At 44.7% G+C, this 15,239-nt stretch overlaps 1 protein-coding gene across 1 annotated transcript in view; it reads right to left on the reverse strand.

Annotated features, from left to right (window-relative positions):
- Positions 1 to 425: 425 nt before the first annotated feature.
- CHSY1 (chondroitin sulfate synthase 1) overlaps positions 426 to 15,239 on the reverse strand; it is a 70,352-nt gene continuing 55,538 nt past the window's right edge. Inside the window, exon 3 of the mRNA XM_045795380.2 lies at positions 426 to 3,385. Coding sequence (XP_045651336.1) covers positions 1,796 to 3,385 — 1,590 coding nt within the window. The 3' untranslated portion in view covers positions 426 to 1,795. The remainder of the gene's footprint in view (positions 3,386 to 15,239) is intronic.

Consider the following 15,239-nt stretch of genomic DNA (forward strand, 5'->3'; position numbering starts at 1 on the left):
CGGTACACAATTTATCCTGTAGATAGATCCATCCTAAAACCCCGAAAATGTTCGTGCACGCAGCCAAAACGCAGGCTCTAAGAGGCCCAGTCGGTCCCACTCTGGGGCCAGGAAGGTGCACGTGTACCAAGAAGCCAGATGAGGCTTGGAATGGGTTTGAAGACCCTCGTTCTGGGGAACACAGATTCAGCAAGTTGAAGAGGAGGAAGAAAGGACAAATTCATTCTGGGGGAAACAGAAGAAAAGGCACTTGAAAGTTTCATTTCATTCCCAAACTGCAGTCTACACAAAATATTCCCCTCAAATAACTTGGAAACGTTTAGAAATCAGTGTTTCAGTTTTTTACTCTCCAAATGTAATACAATTCTTTTTAGCTAAAACAGGAGTAATGAGACAAAATGGTCCTGAAAAGTACAATAGAAAAATACTGTTCACTGGTTTATTTTCCCAAATGAGCAACAGACTATTTACAAATAAGCAGATCTCCAACGATGTGTATTAAAATGGCAAGTCTATTACTGACTGAAATCTAAATGAAAAAAAACAATTTATTAAGGCACATTTGATCTGTGAGTTGAAAACAAACGTACGTTCTGGTGTCATGACAGACTTCATTTCACTTTTGTCCCCAAAACACGCAAGCACCAAAATTGTCAAAGAACACTTAGTATTTAGTAAAACAGGAAGGAATGTAAAAATTGAGGAGGGAAAAGCGTTTTCAAAAGGAAATCTTTGGAGATCAGTTTACTGCAAGTGAAAGACCACTAAACGCACTCCTGATACACATAAATACTAATAACTAACAGGTACTGGAGAAACGGCAGAGCTCTAAACAATGGGTATTAAATAAATTAAAGGTATTTCGGATACAAAGAATAAAACAAAACAGTAATTAAAGAATGAAACCACCATCTCCACCAATAATGTAACGCAGACGGGATGAAGTGAACAAAACCAAAATACGTTTTCCTCCAATGCTTCCATTAGGGCGGGTTTTTGTTTCTGTTTTAGCTTGTGTACATTATTAGATTTATTACAATAATTCTTCTTTGCCATTCTAAATATTAATAATAGTTTACCCTTTAAAGAGAAGGGTCAGGAAGAGGAAAAAACAAAAAACAAAAAACACCAAATCCGTCTTGGAGTTGAATGCCAGGCCCGCTGAGCCGCACGAACGACCCCAAGAACAGCCGCATGTCTCAACGTGCCTTTCCCCCTCCCCTTGCTTTTCACACAACTACGTGACCACGATGAGCACAAATCTGGGGGAAAGAATCAACTTTGGAAAGCTCTCTCGACGGTGATGGTACAGCTATTATCACATTTCCTTATTTTACAACTGGAACACAAAATAGCTTAAAAAAAAAAAGACAAAAGGTAGAATCTGTGCCATGTTAACAGTTACGACAAACATTTACGAGAGTTACAGTGTTTCGTTACAATAATACTTTGCAGGAACGTTCATGTTTTCTGCCAGAGGACTGCAGCAAGGGGGGGGAGGTCTGAAAAGGAAATGCATTAAAAAAAAAAAAAAAACCAAACAACAAAGTTTTGTTCATCAGGTACATTTCAAGTCATCATTAAGCAGGTCAGCTATACAACGTTCAGCGAGAAAATGTGTTCAAAGGCAAACATGATCACATTTTTGTTCAAAAAGCTCAATCATCAAGGAGTCCTTTGTAAGAAAATCACGTGTAAAATATATCCTCGTATGGACTTCAGAAACTGATCATACAAAAATTTTTTGAAAAATAAATTAGATAATTAAAAACGTCTCTTCCAGCAGAGCTGGACGTTAGGCTGTCCTCACTGAGCCATTATTGCTGTTTTTACTGTAATTTGGGTCGTGTTTTTCTAGCCACATTTCAGCCAGCTGCTGTGTAGACCCATACGTGGATGCTTTAGACCCCAAGCACATTTTGTACTGTTTGGGATCGAGATTGGGATCACAAAAGACAGGATGGTGGACGTGGACCACTCCTACTTCTTGGCTCCTGAATGTCTTCAAACCTGCCTGGACAACCTTGTTGAAAAGGTCCACATCCTCAAGCCCCCAGCCTTGGATGGAAACATCAAAGCCACCGACTCGGACAAGATCTCCCTTGTAAATGCAAGTAATGCCAAACCCATAGTTTCTCCAGAAGCCAGTTTTCTGAGTGAAGGCAAAATGGTTATCGCTGGGAACTTTCCCACTATAAACAATCTTTGGATCGTACTGGCTAAAGATGATTGGAAAATATATTTGTTGGCCCAGAACCGTATTTGCTCGACACCGCTGAAGGAACTCTGTAGTAAACACGAGGTCAACGTCACAGAAAAAGAGCAAAGACTCATTATTGAACTGGGAAGACCCCACTTCAAGGGCCAGAGCTCTTGAAAACTCTCCAGACACGGGCAGAATCTGCATGTCCGCTTTGGGGTACTTAATGCGATAATCTCTCATGAGTTCAACTTGTTTAGCCTTGTCGGGGTTGGAGTCAGAATTGAAAAGCAGAACCACGAGCTTGACGTTCTGATTGGGAATGAGACACGTCTTCTCGAAGTTTCCCATAAATCTCACAAACATGTCGAAACGCCCAGACAACGGAATCAATATATTTATCTTTTTCTCTTTGGGTTCTTTGTGCTCATTCTTGGAGCCAGGGAGCTGGAAGGGAACGAGCTTCTTCAGGGACTTGGAGAGGAAGGAAAGGGATCCGGACTCCTGGTTGATTCTGTTGGCCAGCTCGCCGGCGTCCAGTCCCTCGTGCTCCACGAACTGGATCCTGCTGAAGGTCTGCTGCAGGTACGCGTGTCTCCGCACGGGCACGGTCATCTTCTTGCCTTTGTGCTTCCTGTACAGGAGCAGCAGGTCCAGGATGTACTCGGCCCCGTACATGGGGTTCACGCGGCGGTAGCCGTACTGTATCTCCTTGAAGTCAATGATGCGCCCTCTGGTCTTGGCGTTGGCGTTGATCATCTCCATGACCTGCATGACAATGTCATCCAGGGCCTCCCTCTGGGCCGAGTCCATCCCTCTCCGAGGGGGCTGGCCCTCGGCGGCCGAGTACAAGTACTTCCCGGTCAGAAACTCCCACTCCAGAATCTCCTCCCGCTGGCGGGGCTGGAAGCGCATGAAGGAAGGCGGGATCCCCAGCTGGAGGTCCTCCTTGTGAATCTCGGTGTTGCTGTACCGGCCCATGAGCACGATCTCGCGGTGCAGCTGGATGGTGCGGTGGCGCAGCTCGGCGATCTTGCGGCTGAGCATGTAACTGTGCAGCCGGTACTGGTAGGGCGGGTTTTTGTTGGGGTGCAGGGTGATGGCTCGGTGGATTTTACTGTTATGGAGATCTCGGATGTACCCCTTTTTGTTCTGTTCGTAATTCTCATAAAAAAGCTGCTGCATCTGTTAAGGAAAAAAACACACACACAAAAATATGGCTATTTTAGTATCATGTGACTCTGTCCCTCTCTTCTTGCCTTCCCCTACACACCTGCATAGTCTTCAGAAAAAACAAAACTCTAAATATTAGAAATCTTCGCAAATGAGCCACAGCATACCAGAGGACTTGGGGAAAGCCCAATCTCCAGCAGTCCAATGAGATTAGAGGAAGAATAAGTATAAACTGCTTCAAAAAAGAAGACCCATCGATAACCAGAGTTGGCCAATATAATTCTGTAAGCAAACAGAATTATGAGAAAGTTTTCATACAGAAAAAGTATAATCTTGAGATCAGAGTGCACCAAGTCAGCGTACCTGCAAGAGAAGGCCACCCTGGGTCCCCACCAAGCCCGTGTAAAGAACCCAAGTGCCAAGGTCCCCCCCACTGAAGACTGGCACCCAACGGGAGCTGCTGCCTTTCTGGAACAGCAGACCCTGCAGCTACCCCTGTCTAGGAATAAACTGCATCAACAGAGCGAAAAGGAAAACTCCATGAGTATGACCCGATGCAGGACTAATACGCTTCCAGCAAGCTAAAGAGAAAGAGGAAGAGGCTGGCTATCTGGAGGCATGCTGTCAGTGAGAACAAGATGCTTCAAGGTCACTGGAAGTGAGCGTGCTGAAAATCCTTTAAATGCCTGCTTGTTCCTTGTGTGAAGTGAGCCTTCCCACAGCCTCTGTGCAGGTGGGGGGGGGGGGAGTACTGTTTGCTCATCACCGGGTCTCCAGCACCAGCACACAACAGGCTCAGAGTGTTGAGCTAAGAGGCGGGCAATGCAAGGGGGTTCATTATTTCACCAACTCACCCCTGTCCTATGATACAGGTTTGGGGGCAGGGAGGACAAAGGCTGGAGGTCCATTAGCCCAAATGCGGCATGCCCTCCAGTTAGACAGGGAATGTACTTAACTCCCCCATACGTCCAAGCAATGAGATGGTGAGTTTCTATAACACCTTTTGGAACGAAGAATAAAAACCTACAAAAAACACCTTAATAACACTTGAAGTTGGTATGTGATCAATGAGCCCTGTTTCATTTCTGGGTTTTGTTCTTATTGCTAAATACTAACTCTTGATAGGGTGGTATGTATTTGAACCAAGCTGTTTATTTACCTTTGGAAAGTCATATTTTTTACTTTTTTCTTTCCTGACACACAGCAATCGCCATAACAGAAAAACATAGTTATTAGCATTTTTACATCCCATTTTCTTCTGTACAATACTACAAGCTACCACTAAATAAAGCCAGTAAGAGTAAAAAGAAGGGAAACCCTTCCAAAGAAGAGAGTGAGAGAGGGAGAGAGAGAGGGTGGGAGGAGGGGATAGAGAGAGAGAGGGAGGAATGCAGGCTGGGTTCTGTGCAAGGCCTCCACCCACATCCACTCGCTCACTTAATTCTCAGGGAGCTGAGAGTCTGGCGAACGCTGACCTTCTCAAACTCAGCCCTGGACACCTGCGAGGTCTGTTCGCAGAATAGAACTTAGCATGGAATGACAACATCTCAGAAGGGCCCCCACTATTTCAACTTTGATCAACTCAAGGCACGGGAACATAGAATTAGCCACTGAAATCACTTCCAAATTTTACAATTAATTAGAAAAGGCAGTCACAGTTTAAAAGAACAGAAGCAGAGCACACCCAACCTCGGAGAGCACCCCGCCTCTGAGGCGTGCCAGGAGGCAGTGGGCAGACACAGGGTGCGCCCCGAGCCACGTGCGGGGGGCTGCTCACGGTCCCTGCTCCCAGCCGACGGTGCTGGGTGCCCTGCGCCTCTCCACACCCTTCCTGTAGCTGCAGGATGGCCGGAAGCAAAGCAGCAGTCTGGGGCTTGCTTAGCTGGGAAGGCACGAAGCCAAGGAGGCCCGAGCTCCTCCAAGGCCTGGCTGCGAGGCCACAGAGTGAGCATGGAGAAAAACTACGTTAACATGAACACCCCATGGCAGGGGCTGGACAAGGACCCTGATCATTTGCCTTTCTTTTTATATGGGTTACAACAAAAGAGGTTTCAGGAACTTCCTGCCCAGTGTGTTCACATTCCTGTTCTAGCCCGACTGCGTCCCGGATGCCAACCGTGCGGCTGCAAAGGGACAAGTCAGTGTCCTGTGAGGCTGCCAAGCCAGGAAAAATGAAATTTGTCCACAGGTGCTAAGGACACGAAGCAAGCACAGCCGGTCCCACCCTCTCCCCTCACCCCTGTGTGCCCCAACAGGTGCCTGAAGGCCCTTCTTCCAGTTTTCGCAAGGTCAGCCTTCATGACATGCATCCCACAGCTGGTACGCCATCTGACCCCTGACCCCACCTGAGGGGTGACACAAAGACCACAGCAGTGCCCATTCCATCACAGCCAAGAAATCAGCACCAACCAGGGCTCCATGACTGGGAACTAGTAAAGTAACTGCTGCATGCGAGATGATGGAAGGCTACATAATCATTTTATATACATTTGTTATAATTACATATTATTTTCATTTTGTCCACTTACAATTTCCAAATTTCTAACAGTGAGCATGAAGAACCACGACTTGTTTTAAAGGTCTCTCCATTTCCAAGAACGTAAACACATTGAACCTTACAGGTTGTTTTTCAAAATTAGGTCAGAACAGCCTGAAGCAGTAGGCACTCTCTCCTGCCCCGCCCCCAGCAGAAAGCCAGCACGGCCCGGCCTGGCCCAGCTGGGAGGAGGGTGCCTCAGGCCCTGCTCTGGTCAGCGTGCCTTCCCTATGGGGCTCCCTGCAGAATTCTGTTCTTCCCTCAGGGCCCTTCGACACAGTAGCAAGAATGGTCTTCTTAAAATACAAATCAGAGGCCTGTGGCTAAAAATGTAGTGGTAGAAGCCACATGATTCTCTCCTCCCATATATTTCTTCAAAGAGAAGAAAGAAGAAAGGAATAAACTCACAAGGACCAAGACAATGGGAGAGGAGGCACGGGGGCTAAGAGATGCCCCCAAATTCAGAGGAAATGAACTTGAGTGAAGGAAGAGGACGTCTATTGCCCTTCAGAACCCCAGGAAAGGTGCTGTGAAAGGCAGGCGGTGAGGCCCAGTACTGCACGCAGTGGGACTGGACAAACGTGGAGCCATGACATCCCCTCCCAGCATGGCCAGGGGACACTCCCCTCTCCCCATCACAGGAGTGGGGGAAGGAGGGTGGTGGCAGATGTCTAGCATCTTCAAAGACATGCTCCAAGTTATTCTGCCATTTAGATGATGAGGGTATTGCCAAAATTCACTGCTTCACAATTGTTTTAACTAAATCAGGATGGGCAAGTAGCAAATATCGGAGGTTTCTTCACATGACCATTTCATTTCCAGTAGTTATTCCTGAATATAACTGTCTACAGGTTCTTTCCCCTCACCCCTCTTGGGTTAGTTCACTGATAAGCACGTCAACCTGAAGTTCAATTTCTCCAGAAATGAAATCTGAACACCTGGGTAGGGATGAGATCAAGGCCAACAACTGGAGGGAAACAAAAGTCTGAAGAGGAGGGCTCCCAGCCCTTTTCCCAACTGGATCCCAGGACACCTACCCCCACTGTCCATCCATGTAGGAGACTGGATCAACCGACCAGTGCCATAGGCCAGGGTCCTCCCACAGAAAGCACCATCCAAACAGGTCACTACAGCAAAGACACAAGTCTAAGAAATCTTGCCTACAGAGCTTCCAGTTCGCTTTTTCAATGCCTCAGTCTCCATGATGATCAACGGCTAAGGACCATCAGGCTGCTGAAAGACTGTCCAGTGCAGGAGATGGAGACAAAACAAAGAAACAAACCCTTGCTGGAAAGAGAAACAATGTAGTGAACAGAAGGAAAACTCAGCAAGAGAAGCAAAAGACAAACCTATAAGGCATCACACATCACACAGAAGATAATACACCCATACGACAAAAACCGAGTACTATCAAAAAGAAAATCAGAAAACCGAAAACGCTCCTGAAAATAAACACAAAACAGCAACACAAAAAAGCAGAACAGAGTTCGAAGATAAAGCTGAAGAAAATCCCAGAAAACAGAAACAACAACAAAACCAGAAAAGATGAAGTACTCAATTCCACAACAAGAAAGCACACTGGGGAGCAAATAACAATACAGAAAATGGGTTCAGAATGAAAGGACCAGTTGCCTGAATTAAACCCCAACTGCTGGTACAAAGAATACAAATTCAGAACACCACAAAGAAAGCAATCTGAAGCAATCTGAAAACTTCCAAAGACGAGAAAAAGAGGCTATCTAGAAGTAAGAGGGGGGAGTGAAAATTATTCCCAACGTACAATTCTCCTCCCAACCAAATGATCCATCAGGTAGGGGGGCAGAAGAGATATTTTCAGGCAGCTGACTGTCTGACCTCATACTCAGTCTTTCCCAGCTATGAAAGAATGTGCCCTCCTAGAATGAGGGAATAGACCTGGAAGGATGATCACACAGCATCCTGGAAACCAGGGGTATGACAGAGAAGAAAGAGAGCCCCAGAATGACAGTGCAAGAAGTCCCACAAGGAGAGTACAGTGGACTGGATGTCTGTGCCCCCCAAATTCACATGCTGAGGTGCTCTCAATGTGAGGGTGTCTGGAGGTGGGACCTTTGGGAGGAGACTGAGTTTAAATGAAATTGTGAGGGCGGGGCTCCCCTGGTGGGATGGGGCCCAGATAAGTGAGGGCTTTGATGAAGGGACCAGGGCACTCTCTCCCCACCATGGCAGGACACAGCAAGAAAGTAGGTCTGTAAACCAGGCAGAGGGTCCTCACCAGCTGCTGACCACACGGACACCTTCACCTTGGACTTCCAGCCCCCAGCACTGTGAGAATGCACGTGTGCTGCGCCAGCCGCCCCGTCGACAGTATGTTTGTTCAGCAGCCCGAACAGACGGAGACAAAGCCCTCTGGAGCAGGCTGAGGGAACCGGTGCGCACGCGTTCACTACCTTTATCTGCAGAGCCTAGCTCATGCCTGACACGAGACGCTCAGCAGGCATTTGGTGAATTTATGATAATCGGTAGTCTTTACGCACAGCAGGTATCAAGAAACTGCTGCCTGATTTCAATGCAGAAGAGCACAGCTGATGAGGACTGACAGATCTAATAACTAATTGGTAACTAATAAACCGGGACAGGGCTGGGGTCCTCTGGCTAGAATATATTTTTCAATGTAAAAATCGGCAGTATATTTGAGGAAAAATAAATATCCTTCCAGACAAAGGATGTAGTTGTTATTTGTCCTTTACCCCCCAGAAAACCAAATACATAACTGCACATCTTAGTCTCGGCTATCAAAACCCCACCCGTGGACAGCGAGCTCCAAGGGGAGTCCTCGGTGGAGCGCACGGTCTTCCGTGCATGACTGGTTCTTCCTACGCACTCACCAAGACAGCACATCCCCAAACATTTTCAGGACCACGTTTCTCAACATCTTGTAGAGGCTGTCTGTGGTCATGACTTTCATCATGACTGACGTCCAGGCAAGCTTTACCTGAAACACAGCGTGTGTTTGCTGAAGGCATAAACACGAAGAAAAGAAAATTGTTGACACAGACTAATGGCGTTTTTATGGAAGCATTACAGACCAAGAACTTGAACTATAGTAAAGTTGTAGGCACATCTGGCTAACCTTTACAAGTCTGAATGAATGTTGTGCTATATCCTTTTTTTTTTTTTTCCCAAATGAAGAAATCTTTTGTAAGACTAGAAAGGGGGTGGGGAGCACGCGGGCCATGACAGTGTTTGGGGGACGGCACTTATTTTGTTAAAAGTAAGGCCAAGTCTATGTCCAGACTGGCTGGTGCCCTCCCCTCCTACATCACCCTAATACTACAAAATAAACATTTTAGACAAAGAAGCCACATACCTGACACACTGGATGGAATATACACCTGCTATGATCCTAAGAAAAACCTCAACAAATGCCAGTGAATAGCTCCTTTTCTGAAAGGGCAAATGTGTACAGGAACTGTACAGGTGAGTAGACAGAATGTCTACAGGGGAGGCCGTGCACCTTAATGGTGATACTAAGACCCTGCCCAAATCAGTTTCTAGTGGTACCTTCTGGTCATTCAGCTCATTTACCAATCCCCATCAACTTCTATACAAAGCCTTATTATAAATGGCTTTGGTGGAGAGGTCAGGAAACTTTTTCTTTTTACCCTCAATGTGGCGGGGGGGAAAGGAAGGGGGAAATGCAGATTTCAGGGAAACTTTTTTTCTTATATGAATATGAGCTACAAAACACATTCAGAATTAAGAATGGGAATATAAAGCAAAAATTTCAATGAGACAGACATTAAGGCCAAGCTAGGGACAAATGATCCAGAAATCATCTGTGGATCCTGCAAGGGAGAGGGGGAGGGAAAGGCCATAAGGGAAGGCTGGGTGCTGGTCCCAATGATCAGACTTCCCCCCCCACCCCAGTGGGCCAGGCCCTGGGCAAGAGCTCGCAACACCTTCCCCAACCGCCATCTATCCCCCTCCACTTTTACCCCAAATCGCCTTTTCCACCTGTTCACATCAGGCGATCTCAGGGCTTTGGGATCTCATTTCTGCCTTTGTTAGTATTGTGAGCATTTGCTTTTGCTTTTCAAATCCCTTCCAAAGTTCTCCTCAAACTGTCTTTGTTTTTATCTTGACTGGTTCCTCGTTTCCTTGCTATTATTTGGATTTTGCCTACTTTTTTTTTTCCCTCTAAAGATGCCTGTTGCGTTTAAGAAGGTACGTATGCTGCAGGTGAGAGGAAGTTGGGCCATTTTGCTCATGGGCACTTGAATGAGAAACAGCTGGATCATTATGCTGAACATCTATGTCTTCTATCCATCATGCCTCTTTTCTCCATATTGCGGCCAATTTTCTGTCCACTACAATGTTTCCCATTAAGCAAGTAAGACGCAGGTTAAGATTTAATTTCTGGACTCCAGGCAATTTCCAGGGTTCAACAGGAATGAAATCCCCTACCCTTAAGAGGTATAACTGCGTGACTAAAGTAAGTATTTAGCAAGTTAAAGGTATTAGAAATAAAACAACTATTTCCCTGGGGGAAAGTACAGAATGTAACAATGTAAATCAAACATTAAGAAATAAGACTATATGGAGACATTTACTGCCTTTATGCTACTAATAAGTTGTAAGACCTTGGAGGAGTCACCTGAATTTGTTGGATTTTAAGTTTTCTTCTTTATAAAATGACTATATTAGTACAAGAGGTTCCTTCAACATGAAGAATTCTAAGACCTTGTATTAAAAAAAATCCTACACGCTAGTTTTATAAAACAGTCACATATAACTCTAAAGTCATGCCCTGATGCTCCTCTCCCCACCCACCCTGATATGGTCAAAGGTACAGTAGTTGAATGTTACAGGCTTCTACCTTCACGGAGTCAAACTGTATTTGGGGCATTAGAAGAGAAAACCACATCGCAACCAGTTAACTGTTCCATCTTATAAAAACAAACCTCCAATTCTGCTCTAAATAAACATAGTTAAGGACAGGAGATTTGTAATGGTTCATTTTAGTAATTCCATGGGGTAGCAAATAAGGAGGGTTTTTTGTTATAAAGAATATTTCAAATACTATCAAATTTAAATTTTAAGAGGACTTCATTATTTTAAAGTATTTCAATAATCTATAATTTGGCTCATTCTTTCAAAGAATATTATAAAATGGAAAGTTAAAAAGTACTGCAGAAGAAAGAACAAAATTGGTGCACGTACGGGTTATTTGATAATCACAAGGCCGTTCCTTGGCTAAAAAACACCCAGGAAGCCTTTTTAAGATGCATACAGTACCCTTATTGTTTCATTTAATTTCCAGTGTCCACAGAACATCCCTAATCTTTGTTCTAAAAAGTACCCCCATAATCCTGGACTCCAGCAAAGCCATCTCCCGCTGTGACATGCTTCAGGACTGTGACTCATTCTATGGTAAATCTGAGAGGGGCTAATGAATACCAAGGTCACGCTATTCCCAGGAACTTCCAGCCCAGCTGGAAATAACCATCAACCACCCACATCTGATCTTCAGCTAACGAATACGGTCTATAGTGTGCATTAGCAAATGTCCTCGGCGTCCTCTGCAACGAAGGCCGACATTCTCGTTAAGTCAGGGCTCTTCCCGGTAACTGTTTACATTAAGGTCCATCATTAAATATGTATTTCAGCCACACTGACACACAGTCACTGCTCCAGATCGATAGCTATTTCTTAACTCTGATCTGTGCAGCGTTTCGATTCTTTGCAGAGGATTTTTCTCATCCTTTTGTGCTGGAAAACGGTTCAAAGAAAATACGGGTTGCCTAAATGTCAAGAGACCATAACTGGTAATAGTTTCAAAATAATCTATTCACAAGTTTTAAATGTTTAAATTAACATTCTCATATACCTAGAGGTAGGGTTTCCAGAGAATTTACTGTCTGGACCAGGACCTTTTTGAGATGAAAGAGAAAAATCTGTTAATAATTAGGCCCAGATCACCGGCATATACTGGCCTGGCCCTGGCTCTCAGGACATATGGTCACTACAATCCATATTAGGTCTCTCTCCTAATTCGTTTTGTATCGGCTTTGCCGATTTTCATCCAATTAAGTTTGAGGATTAGGTGCTTTGTATTTTAAAGAGTCCATTCAAAAAAGAAGATTTTTCATGGGAATTACACTGGGTCTCTAGTGGTAAAAAATGAGAGCTATGTTTGTGTCTCAAACCATTAGTGTCAAATTCTGAAATCTAAATACCTTTTGGAGAAGTCGGACGCATTTCAAAGGAACTGAGAATGAAGCTTGGCAAAGGATAGCAAAAACTGTTGTCAGTAATTTGATACTTGTACGTAAGACAATAAGCAAAGTGATCAAGCTGAAATCAAGAGTCCGAGGGCTGACAGTTGGTGGTTTGAATGGTCAACAGCGGCCGTGGAAAGAGAACACCCTTATCTGCAGTCAGAAACCGATCTGAACTCCCATCGCTGCCCTTTAATGACGCTTGACCTTGCGGGAGTCCATTAAGCTTTCCAGGCATCGCCTTTCTGCTCCCACGGATAAAGAAGCAAACGTGGCAGCATTAAGAAGAATGAATGTGTGCACAGCTATCTTTAAATGAACAAAGTCTTACGTAAATGTGGCACCAAATACTTACTGAACAGTCACATGAAAGGCAGTCTACCAGGCAGGGAAAATCTAAAAGGGCAAACACAAAGAGAAGATAAGCTTGCACACAAAGATAAAGCACTGAGTGGGCAGCATTGCAGGCACAGCCCTGGGCCTGCTGTAGGGGAAGGGTAGGAAGGGCTCTCTCTAAATGTGTCTCCCGCAGGTGCCTGGGTACGGTCACCGCTGGGCACCGCAGACAGAGCCCCTCACTATGCTCTTTCCTAATGCTAGTTAATGTGACCACATACAGCTCTCACACTGGAGCAAAAATCCATAGGAAAACCGACGTAAGCCGCAGCCTAGGGGATTGCCAAAAAAACAAACCAAAACAGAAATAAAACTAAAAACAAACTTATGGGCGCAATATGGGGGAAGTGTGCCAGGCTGGGGAGAGACAGAGAGGAATACAGGCCCAGTGGGGTCAGATCTTCTGATTTTTAAAGAAAAGTGAGAAATAGGGGTGTCCTAATTTCTAAATGTTAGCAACTAATCTAAATTTTAGAATGAGAGAGAAATATGAGCCAGAATAAATCCGTGGGCCAAATACGGCCTACAAGTTCATTTCCTTCTAGGTTTTTTTAGTCAAGATTGCTGATTTGTTGTGGAATCTCACTCTAAATAAAGACATCTTGAACCATTTTAACTTACAAGTAATATCTTAACATCCACATACCACCTAAAGATTCAAGCAGGCTTTAAATGATGAAGGCCTACTGCGTTGGGGCCACCCAGTGGAGCTGCTGTCACAAGGTAAGGCCAGCAGCGGAGGGCCGCAGGGCCAGTGATGCGGGGAACAAGAGCACAGCCCGATTCCCGTCCGCTCAAGCCTCTCAAAGTTTCTACTTTAGAGCCCAGTGGTAGGTACCACAGCTTTGTTTCACTCATTCAAGTCAGTGTTTCTGTCACCACACAGGGGTGAGGGAGTCTGCGTGGTGACGGAGGACAGAGCATGTTTTGGATACCCTGGTTTAATAATCCTGCAGTTAACTGAGAAGTGACTCTCACTCCACCATCATCATACAAAGGCTCGAGTTCTTACAGCTTTCTTTAAGCAAAGGGTAAAGGGAAGGGAAGGGAGTGTTTTGGGGAAGGGGTAGCTCTTGAAAGCTTTACATTCTCTAGTATCAGGGCACCTGGGTGGCTCAGTCGGTTAAGCGTCTGCCTTCGGCTCAGGTCATGATCTCAAAGTCCTGGGATCCAGCCCCGAATTGGGCTCCCTGCTCGGTGGGGAGTCTGCTTCTCCCTCTGCTCCTCCCCCGTGCTCTCTCTCTTTCAAATAAATAAATAAAATCTTTTTAAAAAATTCTATAGTATCAGGTTTCTGGAGAAGTGATACAAATAAACATTTTCTAAGCACAGGCAAACCAACAAAGGAGCAAAGGCAATACAATGAAGCAAAGACAGTCTTCAGCAAATGCTGCTAGACGACAGAACATTCATGTTCACAAAAATCAAGCTGGACCTCGACTTTAAACCCTTCACAAAAATTAACTCAACATGGATCACAGACCTAAATGTAAAACACAAAACTATAAAGGTCCTCAGAGATAACAGGAGACACCTAGACCACCCTGGACGTGGAGAGGACTTTTTAGATACAACACCAAAGGCACAATCCATGAAAGAAACAATTGAAGCCAGACTTCATTAAAATCAAATCTTCTGCTCTGCAAAAGACACTGTCAGGAGAATGAGAAGAAAATTCACAGACTGGGAGAAAATGCTTGCGGAAGACATATCTGATAAAGGACTGTTGTCCAAAATACACAAAGAACTTACTCAACATTAAGAAAATAAGCAACCTGATTTAAAACATGGACAAAAGACCGTAACAGCTCACCAGAGAAGATATAGAGATGGCCAATAAGCATGTGAAAAGATGTTCAGCATCATATAACATTAGCAAATTAAAATGAGCCATCACTACACAACTATTAAAATGGCCAAAATCCAAAACACTGACAATACTAACTGCTGGGAGGATATGGGTCAATAGGACTTCTCGTTCACGGATGGTGGGAATGCAAAAAGGCACATCCTCTAAAGACAGTTTGGCAGTTTCTTACAAAACTAAATGTACTTTTACGGTACTATCTAGCAATTGTATTCCTTGGTATTTACCCAAATGAACTGAAAATTTCTGTCTACGCAAAAACCTGCACACAGATGTTTATAGCAGCTTTATTCATAAATTCCCAAACTTGGAATCAACCAGTATGTCCTTTGGGTAGATGAGTGGATAAACTGAGGTACATCAGATAATAGAAAAGTATTCAGCACTAAACAGAAGTGAGGTATCAAGCCAAGCAAATACACAGAGGAACCTCACATGTATATTACTGAGTGAAAGAAGCCAATCTGAAAAGGTTACAGACTGTATGACTCCAACTATAGGACATTCTGGAAAAGGCAAAACTATGGAGACAGTAAAAAGATCAGTGGTTGCCAGGGGTTGAGGGAGGGTGGGGGACGAATGAGTGGAGCTCAGAGGATTTTTAGGGCAGCAAAACTACTCAATACAACATAACGGCGGAAACCTGACATTATAAATTTCTCAAAACCAGAGAATGTGCAACATCAAGAGGGAACTCTAATGTAAACTAGGGACTTGGGGTGATGCTGCTGTGTCTGTGTGCGTCCACGGACTTAACGAAAGTAGCGCTCTGTGGCGATGCTGGCAGGGGGATCGTGGGGTGGGGGG

The sequence above is a fragment of the Ursus americanus genome, chromosome 28 (genome assembly GCF_024610735.1).
Source record: "Ursus americanus isolate L20-20 chromosome 28, mUrsAme1.1.p, whole genome shotgun sequence".
Taxonomy (NCBI): domain Eukaryota; kingdom Metazoa; phylum Chordata; class Mammalia; order Carnivora; family Ursidae; genus Ursus; species Ursus americanus.